Source organism: Chaetodon trifascialis, chromosome 16 (assembly GCF_039877785.1).
Source record: "Chaetodon trifascialis isolate fChaTrf1 chromosome 16, fChaTrf1.hap1, whole genome shotgun sequence".
NCBI lineage: Eukaryota > Metazoa > Chordata > Actinopteri > Chaetodontiformes > Chaetodontidae > Chaetodon > Chaetodon trifascialis.
Window position 1 is genome coordinate 3,666,236 of NC_092071.1, and position 18,133 is coordinate 3,684,368.

Consider the following 18,133-nt stretch of genomic DNA (forward strand, 5'->3'; position numbering starts at 1 on the left):
ATTTATCTGCATAAATATCTGGATTCATGTACATGAAACTGTAATTTTTGCCATCTATAATCATATTTAAGGTATCTAAACTTACGTTTTGGCTATATATTTTTACATTTACTACAGTTATCACTTCAAATTGTGTGTATTATGGCTATACATCACTGAAATGTATGATTTGAGGTGCAGGAGCTGTAAATAACCCACTGAAGAGGCTTATCGGCATGTTGGAATGTCATTGGCTGTTCCAGGCATCCGTCATCGGCAAACCCGCCTCTGATTGGTTTGATCTTCACACAGAAGAAGAGAAGGCGGTCTTTCTGGACCTTTGTGGGTGTCGGCGATCTGCGGACCACTGCGAGACATAACAGGTGAGTTGCCTCAATTTTAAACATGATTAGAATTGTTTGTCGGCTGTTGTGATTGTGTCTGGAAGTGGTTTGCGTCGATCGATTGATGATAATCAATGGCAACCTCTAAACGTGCACGTAGCATTTGTGTGATTAATGCTTGGAGACGCTTTCTTGCAAGGATTTACTGTACGTGGGACAATCTTGCTGTGTTATTAATTCATCTGTCAGTTTAGTCTTTGCTGTCTTATCTTTCATTGTTTGCTCATTTCTAGTGTATTTTCCGGAGAGTTGTGTAATTCCCTATTACCTCCAGAAATCTGAATATTTCCCACACAAACATGCAGAGGGGATTTCTTTGGTTTCCACTGAAGTTTTCGGACGCGCTGCAGGAAACAAGAACCTCCAATCTCCAAAATTCACTTAAAACTGAGCTTCACGGGCTCAGACGCAGCGTCTGCCGAGCCATTAAGGCTGTTATTTGTTCAGAGGCTGATGAAGGTATTAAGGCAGCAGTGGGGAGGAAATAAGTTGGTAAATGAGAGGAAGGCCGACTGTGATCCGCTCGCTTTGAAGCAAACAGCGCCCAGAGAGGATGTGATTGAATTTGCTGCAAATAAGAGTACAAGGGTCTTTATTGTCAACATCCCGGATCCGAGGCATTTTCTTATTTACCTCATACCAGCACACAGATAATCAAGTTAAATGCAGAATCCCAAACATCCTGACTGCATTTCCTCTCCAGCCAGATTTCTGCGTGACGGCCTCCACGTGTCTGCAGCCGTCAGCCGAGCCGGCGACGCTGATTTTCTTTCCCGTCACAGACGTCGCATTAGATCTGCTGCCCCACGCCTGCGGCATGTGATCTGATTACCTCACATCGAGAAGTAGTCTGAAATAATCACCTTATGTTGTGTAATGATATAAGCCGGGATGGAAATGAGACTCAAGTGTTTTCATGTCATCCCCAAGATCTGAACAGACACAAACAGACACTTCAGGACTCAGAACTAAACGCAATCAAGCCTCTTTCAGTGCTGCTGAGTCGCTGTGATGATGACAGCAGGAAGGAAAGAGTTTCTTTTCGTTAACAGATGAAACTCTCAGTCTGTAGGCCACAAAGTCGCACCGCAGCCAAAGCAGCGACACGTAAAGCAGACAACATAACCGACAGCAGGACGCACGAATCACTCATTACTGCTCCAAAAGTTGTTTTACTTAATCTGTGCAGAAAGTTCTGACATCAGATTCAATGAATCATGCAGCAAAACAAGCAGACGTGTCAAAGTTTACCTGCTTTCAGCCTCTGGATGCTGAGGATTTGATGCTTTGCTCTGTATTGTTGGCATTTTATAATCGGAAAATGAATATCTCTGATTTGGGGGCTGTTTGTGATCTGGAGAAGGTCGCATACGCTTTTATTTTTCCAGACCACTGCAGCTCTTTTCTGTCTGAGTCAGAGGCAGCTTTCACGGCGGCAGCTGGTTCAGAGTTCTGCTGCCAGGAGAGCGCATCACACCTGCTGCAGCATCTTTGCTCTGCCCCCCCTCAGCGTTTTACATCACATTATAACCCACCTTTAAAGCACAGCTTGGACTGGCCGGAGTTTATAAAAGATCTTATAACATCCTGTTGGCCTGAGCGTCGACTTGGAGCATCAGATCTAATTACTGTTCCCAGGTCTGATTTTGTGACCAGAGAGGATCGAGTTTATGAGGACGCCCAAACTCGGAATGCATTTCCTGCAGAGAATATAGGAATATGCATAATGTGCTGTCACAGCTGTAATTGGGCCTTCTACAAAACGAGGCATCAAGATCAAGTAAAAATGCAGGCTCTGGTCAATTAACTCTCCATTTATGTGTTAAATTAATGGAGCAATGAATTAACAAGTAATCAAATTAACCACAAACTCCATGCTGCAAACCTCAGCCTTGGAAAAAGGAAAAAATAAGTAAATTAAAGTAGAATGTTAAAAAAAAGAAAGCAGATTAAAACATAAAATCCAACCGTTGGTGACAAAAGGCAGCAGAGAATGAAGAGCCTGCTTCTCTCTGAGCACAGCAGATGCTTGTTGCTGTTTGTATTTTGCTCCTAAAGTCTGATCTGTGGCTTCCTCTTGGCAGGAAACAGCCCTGCCGGTGCCCAGCCAGCACCAGGATTTTATTTTTATTCTCTGCCCCAATTAGTGATGATGGGGCGCCGCTCCTCAGTGCAGATAAGACGGGTGTATCTTTACATAAACGTCGAGCCGGCGCAGCTTTCAGCCAGACAGTCCAATAAACGAGGGCTGTGAGGTTGACAGCCATGTGACAGTTTGCACGTCACTGCCATCAGAGTGCGAGCGGCCCCACGCTGCGCCTGTAATCATCTGACAGGATCTCTCCACAGCGGCAATCAGACGCAAGGCTCGCTGTTCTCCCTCAGACCCCCGTCTCGTCCTCTCCATCTGTGATCAGGCGATAATTGAGCGAGAACTCATTGTTGAAGTCAATGCGGGCACGGCTGCGTCACGTTCCAGCTGCAGCATGGCTTTGTTCCGCCCCCGCAGGCTTCAACCCCCCCCCCCCCCCCCCGAGAGCAACATTTGATTATTTGTTTTTTTGTTTTTGTTTTTTTTTTGTCTCTTTTACATTTACACTAATGTATGATCGTGAGTCTCCACCGGATGTTTTATTTTGAACATCTCCATGCACTTCCTGTCTGACTTCCTGCCGTCGTAAATAGACTCGCTGCTTATTCCCTGTACAGCAGAGTGCTGAGCTGTGGGCCTCTGGTGGACTAACCAGCACGACTTAATGACGAGCTTCACCCAGAAACCATCAGCTTGCTTGTGGAGCCAGCTGTTTTCTAAAGGGCAGTGCTGATGGCACCACTGTCATGATGTACAGCACTCCGTTTGAGTGCCGTCCAGCCTTCTTCTCAAGCCTTCTCTTGTTTTGATATTCAGTCACTTTACTTCCTCTGTGCTCACGTCCTCAGCGTTCAGAGAAGTGCTAAATGCTAAAGTCAGCATGCAAACATGTTGACAGTGTTAACATGCTAACGTTTAGCAGGTACAACGCTGTCCACGTTCATCATTTTGGGACAGCGTGTTAGCATTTGCTAAGTAGCACTAAAAGTAAAGCTGAGGATGATGGGAATTCGCCTTCAGGGTTGACATTTGGAGCTGATTTTGGCGCTCGGTGGGAAGTCAGCGGTTAGTACAATTGATCCTGAAGGGGATGTGAATATCTGCACAAAAGTGACCTGCAGCCCATCAAACAGCTGCTGAGAGATTTCATTCAGAAGTCTACCAACAGCTCTTCTGAAGTGCTTCTCTGACTGGATTTCTCTTTTCAAGCACTGACATGACTAAACCTTCCACCACGCACTTGTTAGTGAAGGGCCATGAATTTAGCAGCTTAGCAAAGCATGCATGGATGTGAGAGCCGACACCGTCGAGAGGCAGGGAGCTGACTTGATCGGTATTCGAGGAGACGCCTCTGAAGCAGCCCCAAACTGCGGGGAGACGCCGCAGCTGAAATGCATGCGAGCGTGAGCCGGTCGAAGCGGAGGTGTAATGGATGTGGCGTCTTTTGTTATTGTTGCTCGCTCTGCCCACACGTGTCGCTGTCAGCTCACATCAGGCCTGGAAACGGGCCGCGTCCTGATGTAGATGTGAAGAGTCATCCGGAGAAATTAGATATGAGCGGTGGCTCTGAATTCAGCACGAAGGCCTGCATGGGGGATGAAGCCGCATGTGTCTTCATTCTTCTCCTCTGCTCGCCTTTATGTTTCACATCGTACCACCTGAATGTCTCCGTTTCTGCGTCTGACCTCCACCATCTTCCTCTGACTGTTAATGTATTTTTCAAAGAAAGACATGATGACAGACGTAACACACAGCAAACATAGCTCGTGTATGAAAAGAACACGCTGAGGGGAAGAAATGCTGAAGGGAAACTGTGTCAGGCTCACAGATGGGAGGTGGAGGTTTCTCAGTGTGGTCTGCAGTTACAGAGCGACTGACACAATCAGCTCAGGACAGCGGCACACATCCGGCTCGAGGGCGTCAGCAGGGGGCAACGTGGCAGTACTGTGCATGGTAAAAGAGAAACCATGCAATGATATGCTCCCCAGGAAAATAAATTACCCAGCAAAACATCAAAAACAGTGCATTGTGGGCCCTTTGAGTAACAATCTGACAACTTTATACCGTTGGACAGCCTTTCAGAGGACGTCCTCCTCTCATATTCGTCGTCTGATTGCATCATTTTTTTCTTTGCCACAAATTGGTGAATGAAGCCTGAACACTGCAGAGGCTCCGTCCTCAGCTGGACACCTGGACAGCGGCGTGGACGGATCACGTGGATTGTCACAGAGCGTCTCTGCACCTCTTCATCTCCCTCGGCCCTCACTCGTTTTCATTATCTCCCCTCTCATCACCTCGGCTCAGCCCTCCGCCCATCTGCTCGTCCCCCTCACCGTCCTCCTGTTTTTATTGTCGCCAATTCAATCTCTTATCTGTCCTCCGATCTGCACTTTAATAGCTTCTGTCCGCCTTTGTCCTCTCACGGATCTCTCAGATTATCACCTGTATATTTTGAAAGGGGAACTAAAATAATCCTGAGCACACACATCAGCATGTGATACCATCCAACAGACGGTGTCATAATACAGATTTGAACAGCTGATTTTTCCATTCAGAGCACATTCACTATTGAACACAGTATATGAGAACGCTGCCTTCTCAGTATGAGGCTCAATTTATGTTTTGTCTTTTTTACCTCAATCCAGCAGAGAACTAATACCTGAATGAAACACGTTTGTCATTCAGAAGGACATCACATTGACTCGGATTCATTCCCTGAAGACTCAATTAGTCTTCTTGCTTTTATATCCAAACTTTACAGTTCACCCCTCAGTCACGCCCTTTTGGCGCCCTGTTTTAACTTTAGTCTTAGTCTAGTCTTTGGGTGCTGTCCTTTTAGTTTTTATTAGTTTTAGTCATGTTCATACTCTATACTCATACTCATACTTACTTTTTAGTGGAGTCAAGTTTCAGTCGACTTGAAGTCTGAGCATTTTAGTCTCCGCCAGAATTATCCGTGACTGTTTTAGTCTAGTTTTAGTCAATGAAATTTGCATTTTAGTCTCTTTTTAGTGATGTAATTCTATTTAACCCAGTCAATATAGTATCTAGTCGTATAGACGAAATCAAAATGTTCTTTTAGTCAAAGACATTTTCCAATTCAAACAAGGTTGTCTTATTATTATATTATTGTTACCTTATAGACTCAAGAACACATCCTTTCCAGACACGAAGACGCTCTGATTTGAGTTTACAACATATTTATTTTACCAAGCAAAGCCGGCTGGCCGGCCATCGGTCCCGTTCTCCGTGTCAGCTGTCTGTCGTTAACGTTAACCTACCGCTGCTGCAACTTCTAAATAACGCCGCGAGTGGGAACTAATGCCGTGACGTCACCTGCGACTGTGCAGTGCGGCCTAATGCAGCCCCTGAAGTGAGACACAGGAAACAGAAATACGGCAAAATAGCAAGAACAACGCGACTAAACGAGATGAAATAACGTTAGAACATTTCATCTTGTTTCGTTTTAGTCAATGAAAATGAAGAGACATTTTAGCAGAGCTTTTATTTTGAAAACCACATTTAGTCTTGTTTTATTTACTTATTATATTACTTATTATACTTATTTTATTTACTTATTCGTCAGCAATATTGCTGACGAATAAGTCAGCAATATTGCATTTTATATTTGGTCATAGTTATCGTCACATGACCAGCATTTACGTTGCGTCACGTGATAAAGGTTCGTTGACGGCGATATTTAGTCAGAATTTTTGTTGATGAAAGCAACACTACTCACAGTGACCATGTGCAGAAACCTGTTCAAGGACACCTCAACATGTGCACAGAAGGAGCCAAACTGGCTGACCTTAGCTCTCCACTCCACTGCATGCCTCACCCCAACCCTGAACCTTAACCTTGACCTAAACCTAACCCCTACTCTAACAAATCCTAACAGAAAGAAGAAGTATGAACCCCAACTCTGAGGGTTTAACTCGTGGGAACCAGGTTTTTGAAAGCTAAAATGACTGAGAACAGCTCATCTTTAAACAATGTGAGGGGATGCTTCAGTGCAGCGAGACCATGCAGGAAGCGCCGTTTGGAAAATAGATCTGTGAGTTTGAAAGTTTATGGTGTTACACCCCGAATCAGTGAAGCTCTGACACGGGTTTAACTTTCAGGGTTATTTATTCTGTCTTTGCAGTGACAAACAAACAGACTGGAACAAGAAGCGCGCTTTGTGGAGATGGAGGAAGCAATAATTGATCAGTTCGCATGAGTGTGCACATTTATTGAGTTTTCAAATCAGGATCAGAGAAGAGTGACTTAATGAAGGCGTTTCAGACGGTAAATTATGCTTAAAGAGTAATTTAACACCTTGTTGAAAGGTAGTGTTAAAGTTCACCTCTGACCACACACAGTGTCTCTCTCATTGGATGTTTTCAACATCAGTTGCATTCAGTCTCCGGGCGCCGAATCTTGACTAAATCTGTTGATGGAGAAGCTGACATTTGCATCCACAGAGCCGCGCTGAAGTGGGCTTATTTCAATAATCACGGAGATTATTTGGTGCGCTGTTTGAAATTAATTTTGCATCTCCCTCTATGCTCTTAGAATATGACTTAATTCACATTACAGGGCTGTAATTGCTGAAATCTTTGGAATTCAGGGACCTAAACGTAGATGAATGCAGCAGAGAGGTTAAGGAAGTGAAGGTAAAATTTCAGCTGCAGAGGATTCAGTGAAAGCTCAGCGATTAGACGACCGAACCTGTGCTGCTGGACTTGAAGCTGCTCTGAGAGTAAATCTGCTTCCTCTTACTTTGCAGCACTATTTAAATGTCAAACCGCTTCCTGTTTCTACTCGTGTCTGCTCGTAATCCTTTCATGCCGGGGAAAAGGATTACTCACTTCTCAAGTCATTAGCATATGTAGACATCATGCTCATTTCACAACATTTCACCAGACTCAGACACAATAACGCTCTTGCGCCGCCTCCCGAACTTTATCTCCACTCGGCGCTTTTAAGAGCCGGGACAGTGATGGATGTCATTTCTCTACATAGCTGCGGCTCTCGCAGGAGAAGAATCGATGCAAAATCGCTGGAGACTCATCCTGCCTCTTTGTGTCCCTGCCACAGCGCAGACACAATGACCTGAGCATGAGATTCACAATGGGCCCCATTCATCAGTCAGAACAAGAAAAATCTATTCAGCGTCAGGATATCAGAGCGCAACGGCTCTAAAAATAAATGTTCTGGCATCTATTTAATCAATGCGAGGAGATAAAACTCGCCCCTCATTCTCACCTTGGAGCCGCACATTTGAGGAAAGTTTGAGGAAGATTCAGGCACTCAGAGATGATGCTTGCCGCCAGAGTGCAGATGTTCATGTAGCTTTAAGTCCCTGAAGTGTTCGCTCACGTCGTTTTGACGGATCAGGTCGGAAAGATGGCGTTTAAACATCAGACACACCATGAAATGTGATTCTGTCCTCCTCCAGATCTGTGTTAGACAAACACCGAGGACAGACGGCCAAACTTAGAGCAAAATGTGACTTTAAACTTGTCTGTTGAGCTAATGTGGCTCTTTGCTAAAAACACAGAGCCACATTAGCATCCTTTACTCCCGGCTGTACTCCCGGCTACCTGGCAAGTCCAGTATTGGCCGTTCTCTTAGTTCTCCTGAGGGATGTTTGTGGCTCTGCAGCTGATAAATGCGTCACGATGTTCACCAGCTAATTGCTAACTCTGCCTGTGTGCGGTCTGATGCTGAGCAGATAGTGGACTTATCAGAGCTGATGACTCAGCATTCAGGATTTCTTTATTGTGACTTCTCAAGTGTGAAATTCTTTGGCTTTTGCTCCTCGACATTGCAGCAGCTATAACAATAAAGCTAACGATAAGGTCATTTTGGCAGACAGGTAGCAGGCCTTTCGTGTCCAGCTGTTCTGGAGTCTGCTGGTTCAGGCGTTCAGGCTGCAGAGCCGCTGGCTGGACAGGCGGCAGCTGAAGCAGTCCGTGTTGGGGGCGGCTGGGGTCTCGTGACACAGCGTTGGTTGTAAAGATCCTGGATGGAGGGAAGCTCACGTGCAGAGCAGCGTGCAGAGCGCATGACCGGGTGGTGATGCATCGTCATTTGTGCCTCTGCAGGCGAGGAACGCAGTGAAAACTGTGTGATGTGAAAACCCAGTATGCTTTCTGGGCTTATGGATGCAGATGTCAGCTGTTTAGATGAAAGCAGAGCACAGAACAATGAACCAAAAGGCAAACTGCAGCTCACATTCAGCAATAACCTCACTTGTTTTTGGAAGAGCAAAAAGCAGACCTTCTCTCCCGCTCCTGAGCAGTGACGTGGTCGTTCCTCTCCAACACTGGATCGATGAGGACGGTGCCGCCTCGGCTCGAGCTCGGTGTCGTTTTGGATTTCACGGACCGACCTGTCTGTCCACCCGTGGACAGCTTGTTAGTTTGTTTTGAAGAGGGGATTGGTCGGTGATGTATTATCTCTCAGACTGGGGTTTGTATTATCCTTCACTGACCCGAGACCGAAGACCGAGATAACAAGACTGGAGCCGATAGCGGACAGACGAGGGAACAAACACGACGTATTTCAGTCCACGCTTCTCTGTTTATTATCTCTTTGCTGTCCTTTCTTGTTGCCTCTTGCATTATTTAATCTCACTCTGATGCTGTCTTTATGTTTCGCTTCAGTGCATAAAAATAGCTGTTAGGATGAATTTGTTGTAGTGTTGTCTGCTGAGCAGACGAGTTTTCCAACTTTACGATGAACACGTGGATTTTTCGTGGATGCTTGTTATCTGATCTCGTCCTGAACGTTGTGTGGCTCCGCAGGTTGATTTTACAGGTGTTACAGGTTGAGGTGTAACTGCGGCTCTGCATTAGATCTGCTCTTGAACGTTTTATTAGCTTTACTGAAGCACATAAAAAAACTCCAGGAGCATTTTAAAGAGACTTCATGCTGATTAAAATGACTGCATGATGTAAATCAGGTTGACTTGATTTTTCAGTCAGAATCAGAAATCAGTTGGAAGGAACTGGCCTTGGATCTGGGGCACAAGAGCAGATGTCATGTTTTTTGGCTTTCTACTGTTGATGTAAATATTAAATGAGGAAAACTTCAGCTTTTGTCGCATGGCCAAGTGTTTTTGCTGGAGGGCTGGACTCGACACACAGGCCACTGTTTGTCTAAGCTGACGCACCAGATGGTTTGTTCCACAGAACCATGTGGAAAGGGAGGCACTTTCAAAAAAATACTTGGCAGGTGATTGGATGAACCATCTGCCTATCACCATCTATCACAGGCTAACTTTAACCAGTCAGATCAAGGAGCTGTGTGACGTAAAACAATCTCTTCCTGAAGTCGGTTCGTAGAAGAGAGAAAGGAAAAGCCTTCATGAAGAAACTCTTCAGTTCTGATAGAACTGATAGATTAGCATCTATGCTAACCTCTACAGGGGCCACCACGGCCAGTCGTCCCTCACTCCTGAGGACACTGATTGCTCTGAATGATTGAATGATATCCAGCTGCGTTGCTAATGCAGCCATGCTATCAGCTCTGTGACGCTGTTTCTTTGGCACTGTGGTGCTTTGAGCTAAATGCTAACATCGGCATGCAGACATTCTCACAGTGTCAGTGCTATCATGCTGATGCTAAGCAGCCGTTATGCTCGCTATGTTAGCTTAGCAAACACAAAGCACACCTGAGGCTGATGGGAACTTTCGGGTTCTAACTTTCCCTCACGGCTCGTCTCCACGGGGGGGCGTTTCAGATGAAACAGACATGCTTCTATTTGAATCAATGCATCTGTTAGCATCCTGAGCTAAACTCAACGCTGTGCTCAGTGACATGCTGCTGTCAGTGCACAGCCTGTGTGGACGTAGTGTTGGTTTTCACATCCAGATTATTGCTTGAACTGATGGTTTCAAGGAGCAGTGTGGAGGATTCAGGGCAATCTTCAGTAAAATCTCATCTGAGAGGAAAATGTTAATTTTCCCTGACCTTTCCTGCACATCTTCCTCTTCTCCACCCTAAATTTTCCCCTCTCTCACCGTAGCAAGAAGGCCAAAAATAATCTTGAAAAAAGCAAGTTTCCCAGCGCAGGCCCGAGGTTGAATCTGTCAGACGCGACCAGCCCTCGGAAAATGTGTGCAGCCAAAACTGTGACACACTGTCATTGAAACATCTTTCCATTTTGCTGTGTAATTGGAGGGAGCTGTAGGCCGAGAGAGGGAGGGAGGGAGGGAGGGAGAGAGGGAGGGAGGGGTATTAGTGAATTATGAGAGACAATTGGATTGGCTTTTTCTTTTTATAATGGTACTGAGCCCAATAAAGAAACTTAATGGATATCTTCAGTGGAACACTGTGCTAATGTAATAGCCTGATCTCTGTCCCAGTTACAGCTCATGAGGCTGAGGGAATGCTGATTATTTGCTAATTAACTGGAAATAAATATAAATGGGAAAACCATTATGCAGAAAAATAACCTCTGCTGATAACAACAGTTTAGTTCTCACCCACTGAGAAATGTAAAACCAGGGTTTCAATAATAATACAATAAATAAAAACCTCAAAAATGCGATTTAATTAGCATTTCACTGCTAAACTGTTCTCACTTTACTGTGATTGTGTAGTTATGTGAAAGCTCCAGTAACATCTATGCTACGAACGGTTCTCGCAGCGACCGAACCAAAATATTCTCCCTGTTTTGGAGCCGCTGTGACAAGTTGAGCATTATGCGACGTCCCGGGAGACTCAGAGAAATGGGCTAACTTGCAAAAGCAATATCACTCCAGCCACGAATAAATCACTGAAACCTAAAAGCTATCAGAGTTAGCCGGTTGTCGGGGGAAATGATTATAGGATTAACGTTCGGGGAAAGTGTGTTTTTGCACCATCAGTCACAGAAGCGATTAAAGTAATACAAAACCTACAACAAGAAGTGACAAGGGGAGGAAATTAGAAAGCTCAGGCCAGCAGACGTCCACGCCCAAGTTATTTAGAGGAGACGGCGGCGTCTGGAATGAGCCGCCTCTCCGTCCAGCTGGTGCTCCGTCATCTGTGCTGCGGATCGGTCCCTGTCTCACAGATTAGAAGAGCTGAGGGCGTGTGGGAAAAGTGAAGGTGAGAAAGCCGTCGTGCATCTGCACGGCGGCCCTGAGAGCGCTGCAACCGCATGATGCTCACTTACAAACCAGAGCGCATTCTGTTACCTAAAACATACAATGATAACATATGATGCTGCGTGGACATCAGAATAATGAGAAACTTTATTAATAAAGCACCTTTCATACGGGAATTGCAGCTTAAGGAGCTTCACAAGAAAGAAATAACATGCACCAGATTAGTGCTTCACATAGACAAAACGGACATAAAAACAGGGATTAACAGGGATTAAAAATGAATGAGATTAAAGCCCAGTTGATAATGGCGATAAAAGTAAGAGAGCGGTCATGAAGTGAGATTTCAGCTTTCTTTGAAGACATTCAGCTGCTTCCTCACATCTGCAGGTGGTGTGTTCCATGAACAAAGGCTGCATCGCAGAGTTTCTTCCAGCCTCCAATAAAGCAGCAGCAGATGATCACAGTGTTCTTAAAGGCAAATAGTCCACAGGGGAGCTAGCGGTGTAGCTTCGTCCTGGTCCATTAAGGGCTTTGTATACGCCTTAAAATCAGTTGTGAATGCTACAGGAAGCCGGTGCAGAGCAGCTAAAACCGGACTGATGTGCTCTCTCCTCCTGGTTCTGGTTCATAGCTGAGCTGCACAGTTTTGAAGGAGCTGAAGTCTTTTCTTTGAGAGAGGCATGAATTTGCACCTTTTCCAGTTTCCTCCTGATGAACTGAAGGTCAGATAATCCTGGAAAAGGAACCCCGTCTTCATGGCTTCTTTATTAAAGCATACTGAGTCATGGCTGCAGGTGATTGTTGAGGTGTGTATATGTGACCATAATACAGCCCGTTGACCTTAAATGTGTTCTGACTTTAAGTGTCTTGTGGACGCTCTTGACGAGTTATGAACTAAACGTCCGTCTGATCGAATGTTTGAGTGTTGAACTGCTTCAGAAAGCATTGTGTGTTTGAGTGCATTCATTTTGAATGCATTCAGCGTAGAAGGTCCCATCATGCACTGCAGAAGTGGTCTTCATACACAGCTCTGTGCATCAGATATGAATGCTAACATGCTCACAGCGACGATGCTAACGCGTGTGTGTGCTGCAGGGGAGAAGTGAAACCAGACCAAAAACAAGGTTTTCAGGTGTGAAAAGTGTTTTAAAGAGTAAATTGAGTTTTGTTTTGCACGTCTTTGGAAAGCAGCACAGAGCAGGAAGCCCGTTCTTTACCCATCAGCTGCAGACGTTTTCCTAAAAACCCTCACGTGTCTGCAGGAGGCATTCAGCAGGTTTTCTGTCCAAACGCTGATAAAGTTTGCAGAAAAGTTTTGTGATTCTGCTTCTGAATGATCGAGGCTCCAGCTTAAAAGACTGCATCCCATCAGTGTTCCCTCATGGTGAAAGAAAACCAAATTAATACTTAATAGGGAATTTTGAAAAGCCTCGGGATGCATGTGAATGTTAATACGCATCAACAAACAGGTTTCTGTGTTTACACTGCGATCGATCAGGCTGCAATTTCAGCCCGAAAATGTTTTGATTGCTGTCGTCGAGCAGATGCGTGCAGCTCAAAACCAGGATGTAAGCAAAGGAGAAAAACGGCGATTTTCATTCTTGCCAGCTGTTTTTTTTTAACCCTGTAGCTGCTGATCGTGCCTCTCCTGACATTTTCTGTGTGAAGCTACAGTTTCCTCTGACAGCTTTTACTCCCACCTGGACACTTCAGACTTTTCAACCTTTCAGACTGAGGAAGAAAGAATCAATAGAGGGCGTTTACTCAGCGGAGGCGAGCGCTGAGAAAGAACGACTGACACCAGAGCTGTAATTTTAAGGCTAATTTTAGATGAAAAACAGGAAATGAACAGCTCCTCAATTGCACGTGAAATAGTTCTGCATGAGAGAAGAGGAGGGGCTGCTTTTTTTTTTTTTAGATGTGTGACATGTTGAACTCTCAAAGTTTGTATTAAATTCATCAGCAGACGGTTTTCATCCAAATATAGAAACCTTTTTATTTTACAATTTCAGCAAAAATATCATACAATTCCAGTTTAATTGTACAGTTTGTTAAATATCTAAATACACCTTTACAGTTGCAATGTCAGTAGAAAAAAATATTGGATATTTTTTATGAGATACAAAATTTACACTTTCCTACATGACAAAATCCACACGCGTACACGTCGGTGTGTGACGGGCCGGCGCGGCCGAGGACATTAAAAACCTTTGCTCTTATAAAATGAGATGTCTTCAGATTTAGTCTGACCACAGCGACGTGGGGTGGAGAGAAAAACCAGCACGTCTGATGGAAACCCCGTAAACTGTGGAAACGTATCACGAGTACAAGACGAAGGTGATTGTTTAGTACACGCTGTTCAGTGGTTTCAAGGAGAGGAAACAGGGTTTTTAACACGTCGCCACAGTGGATAAAAGATGGAGTGAAGCAAATGTAAACTTAACTCAACCCAAGTTACAGTCTGATGTGATAAAAACGTTTACATGTGCAATGGAAAGGTACAACGTACTCTGATAAAAAATACTCCCACAAGCTTTTCAATAAGAAACTCGCCTGAATGGACACAGTCAGCAACATCGTGGGCAACACATTTCCTCAAAGATCTTTGACGTTCAGCTCCTGCGTAATGATTGATCCTCTTTTCTAAAAATCCTCTGAACGCTCAGTAACACTTTGACATCATCTGGTTTGCTTCAGATCTTCCCTCCTTTCAGCTCTGCTTGGTTCTCCACCAGCCCCTCAGAACTTGTTAATGTCTGCAGCAGAATTTTAGAGTTTCTTTTACAAGAACCTGAACTAACTGCAAGGCTACAGCACAAGTTTCTGTTACACTCAGTCACAAGGGATGATGGGAAACCGGTATTTCCACTAGCGAGACAAATGTGATGGGATCTGGGAAAACATGTCGAAATTTTACCTTTTGGAGAGTTTAATATCAACTAGAAGCTCATTTCAAGCTCTTTTCAAATCTGTTTTCATTCTTTTTATATCTGGTTTTTTGTATCAGGTGTTCAAAGTCAGCTGATCAGTGGGATTCTTTGGAGCAGAATTTCGAGAAAAACGGGTTTAAAGACGAGGATTTTAAATCAGAACACGAGCAGCTACCACAAACTCTCTCCGTCTCTGAGGCTTCAACATCTCTCTGCGCATTAATATGACTTCGTCTTCATGTTATGATTAGGGTGACCAGATGTCCCACTTCGTGTGGGACAGTCACGCGTTTCCATTACTTTTCACACGTTCCGCAAATTGTGACGACGCAAATTGTTAGCGACACTGTCAATAACAATTCTTGACAACGTCACAATCCATCACAAATAACAAGACTAACGACTAAATGTCTGGACCTCAAAAACTGTTTGGTACCACAGGATTCAAAACTCCTCAGTTTCGATAACGTGCTTTGATCTGATGTAAATGTCATATTTAACACAATGAATGACTGTTACACTGATTTTTTGTGATTTTGTTAAAATATAATCAGTTTTATCTATAAATTAAGGTGAAAAATAAACGTGACATAAAACATTTTGTCTTGACAGTGGAAATCTAACCGGTAAAATTCAGTGGGGCTTTTCCTTCACACTTAATATGTTTGTCATATATATAAAAGAAATCAATCAGTGCATCTTTCTGCATGTTCACTGGAATGGAAAAATAAAAGCTCCATAAAGCCAAACATTGACACAGCCATCAGTCTGTAAGAATCCACCTTCCTTCATCAGAAGCTCAGCTGACGGGTTTCTTCTTGATTTCTTGTTATTCTCTGAAACACTGTGAGACGAGCTCAGACGTTATCAAGTTGTTGAAGAACGAGAGGCTGCTTTGTGTATCGGCATAACTTTGTCCACCAGACCAGGGTTCACATCAGTCGGTCATTAAACGTCACATGATTCAACAACACGTCCAACAATTCCATTTCATCACAGGAGTCCTGATCAAACATCAAAACTTGTTTTAGTAGCTGGTGATTTTCCTCCTGGATGAGCAGCAGATTTTTAAGATCTGTACTTTAAGTTGTCAACCTGGAGATCTTCTTCTGCTCATCGGTCTCTTCTCCAACTCTGCTCTCCAGCTGGGGACTCCAATGATTAGAAAGGATTTATGTTAAAATGCAAAAGGTATTTCTAAAGTGTCTCGACTGAAAGACTAATAAAAACTGGAACTTCAGTCCAGGTTGATTTGGGAGTTTCTTTCTTTGTGTTTCATACTAATTATTAAACATAAACTGTGACTTGCAGGTACCTGGACTGAGGCATGTGCGCTCAGGATCTGACTTTGTGTTTGATGTACATCTGACCGTGAAATCGAACAGAGCCCCAAACCTGGAAGCCATGATTAAACTGGCACAACTGTACATTGTTCTGCTTCACATAATCGGATTAGAGCATAACGCAGGCGACAGACCAGAACATCCCAGAACATCACGTCGAGCAGGAATTAAAGAATTAAAAAACAAACAAACAAACAAAGGGGATTCAAAATGTGATAAACAGCAACAACGTCCTTTCCCATAGAAGTGCTTTGGATTGAACAGGTGGGAAAAACAACAGCATCACGTCGTGACTCGAATGGGACAGAGGTCGTCGTCGGGCTGCAGTGAACTTTTCAAGGCAGGAAAATATGGTGGGAAAAAAAAAAGTCTCTTTAGCTCTATTCACAGCCAGCAGTTACACAAGAGTTCACTTTGAAAGCCGAACGAGACAAAACCGGCGGAGCCTTCGATATCCCGCGCCAGAGTGGAGGTCAGCTCCACGAGAGATTCAGGAGAGTCTCAAGAAAAGTCACTTCCCGAATGAGTGAATTGTCCTCTACGCTGATATGGACTACACACGCACGCACGCACGCACACACACACCAACATCTAGTCCTCTTCCAACAAGGCACTAAGATTTCATTCAAGTTTATCGTTACACAAGTGCTTTATGCATTTGAAACCCACACCAACACGTTTGTCTCAGTCCCAGAGCTACCTCAGCGGGCCGATCCGCAGCATTCCCCCGTTCGTCTCCCTTCCTGCTCACACTGTACGCTAAAGTGATGTGTCAGCTCGGCAGCCGGCCAATCAGGCGGCCCTGCGGTGAATCAGCTGGCCTGCCAGTCAGATAGCCAGTCATCCAGCCAGGCGGGCAGGCGGCCGCGCAGGCAGGAAGGCAGTCAGGCGTCCATCCAGCGGCGGTCCTGCCCGCTGCTTCGTGGTGGGACGCGACCCCGTGCTCGGCCTTGTGTGACAACGCCATTCCGGTGACCGACTGGCGCTGTCGGACGGGGTGCAGCAAAAGCAAGGGGGGGGAGGGGGAGGCCAAGAGGTGTGACAGCAGCTCCTGCCCCCACCAGCACCACCATAACAACAAACAAGCCCTTGACCAGCACGAGCTGGCCCCGGCGTTAGATCGTGCTCGACTCTGAGGAGTAAAAGAACGTGGCGGAGCGACAAAGCTGTGGACGAGGAGGAGCGAGGGGCATGAGAGAGGGCGCCGTCTCCTCTCTGTCAACCTCCTGCTGCTACATTGAAAGCAGCTCTGCCAACATCGAATGAGGGAGGGAACAGTGGGTGGATGGGGGGGGCATGAGGGTGGATGAGGGTTGTAAAGGAGAATCAATTCACCAGGTGATTTTCAGAGTGGTTCTGCCTGGCTTCACCCAGGTGTCAGGATGACTTTGGCTCAGCAGGAGCCCCCCCTCCCCCCAGGGAGGTTGTCAGTACTGGAGAGACATAAGGGGATTTGAGAGAGAGAATGGAGAAGGTGGGCAAAGATGCAGTCATGCAGGCAGATGGAGACAGACGTGCAGGCAGAGGCAGAGGAGGAGAGACAGGAGGGGGAAGAGACAGAGGACAGAGGCGAGGAGACGGAGAGCGGGAACAACGAGGCAACGGCGAGGGAAAGAAAGGCAATAAATAAACGCAGAGAAATTAAAGGCGAGAGGAATGTCAGATAACCGATCAACAGGAAGTGAGACAGACCCACCGCCACAGCGACGCTGTGACAGAATAAATACATCTCAGACACACAGTCACATTTAAACACACACCCATCCATCACAGCTCAACCCAGTCCTTCCTTTAACTGATGTGTTCCCCCACCCCCACCCCCCCCCCAGGTATCCCATGCTGCCTCACTCTGAGCACCCCAAACAGAAACAGCTGTCACCTCAGCGGCAGGTAAACGGGGAATCGGAGTCAACGTAAAACCCCGTCCCACAGCAGCAGCAGCAGCAGATCCACGTCTGCGTGCGTCAGGAGTCTTTCGGGGACACTGCAGGGCCTCAGTTGGCGCCCTGGTTGAAGTGCTCCAGCACGGTGGAGTTGGTTCTCTCAAACAGCCACTGCTGGCTGGGGGAGGAGGGGTCGCACGTGTTCATGAAGATGCGGCGCTCGGTCGGGCTGCAGTCGACGCAGCTGTTACTGACGGGGTGATACAGACTCTTGTCCTGGAGGGACAGACAGGAAGGATTTGTCAGGAAGGATGAACTTTCATTTCAAAACGACTCTGCTGGTGATTTTCAATCCATCACAGTTTCACTCTGCGGTGATAAAACTGCCTGCAGGGACCATTCAGCGGTGCTGGTGGTGCATT

At 45.5% G+C, this 18,133-nt stretch overlaps 1 protein-coding gene across 1 annotated transcript in view; it reads right to left on the minus strand.

Moving 5' to 3' along the window:
* Nucleotides 1-13,529: 13,529 nt before the first annotated feature.
* Nucleotides 13,530-18,133, minus strand: part of LOC139344550 (polypeptide N-acetylgalactosaminyltransferase 10-like) — a 79,048-nt gene continuing 74,444 nt past the window's right edge. The window contains exon 12 of the mRNA XM_070982833.1: nucleotides 13,530-17,987. Coding sequence (XP_070838934.1) covers nucleotides 17,823-17,987 — 165 coding nt within the window. The 3' untranslated portion in view covers nucleotides 13,530-17,822. The remainder of the gene's footprint in view (nucleotides 17,988-18,133) is intronic.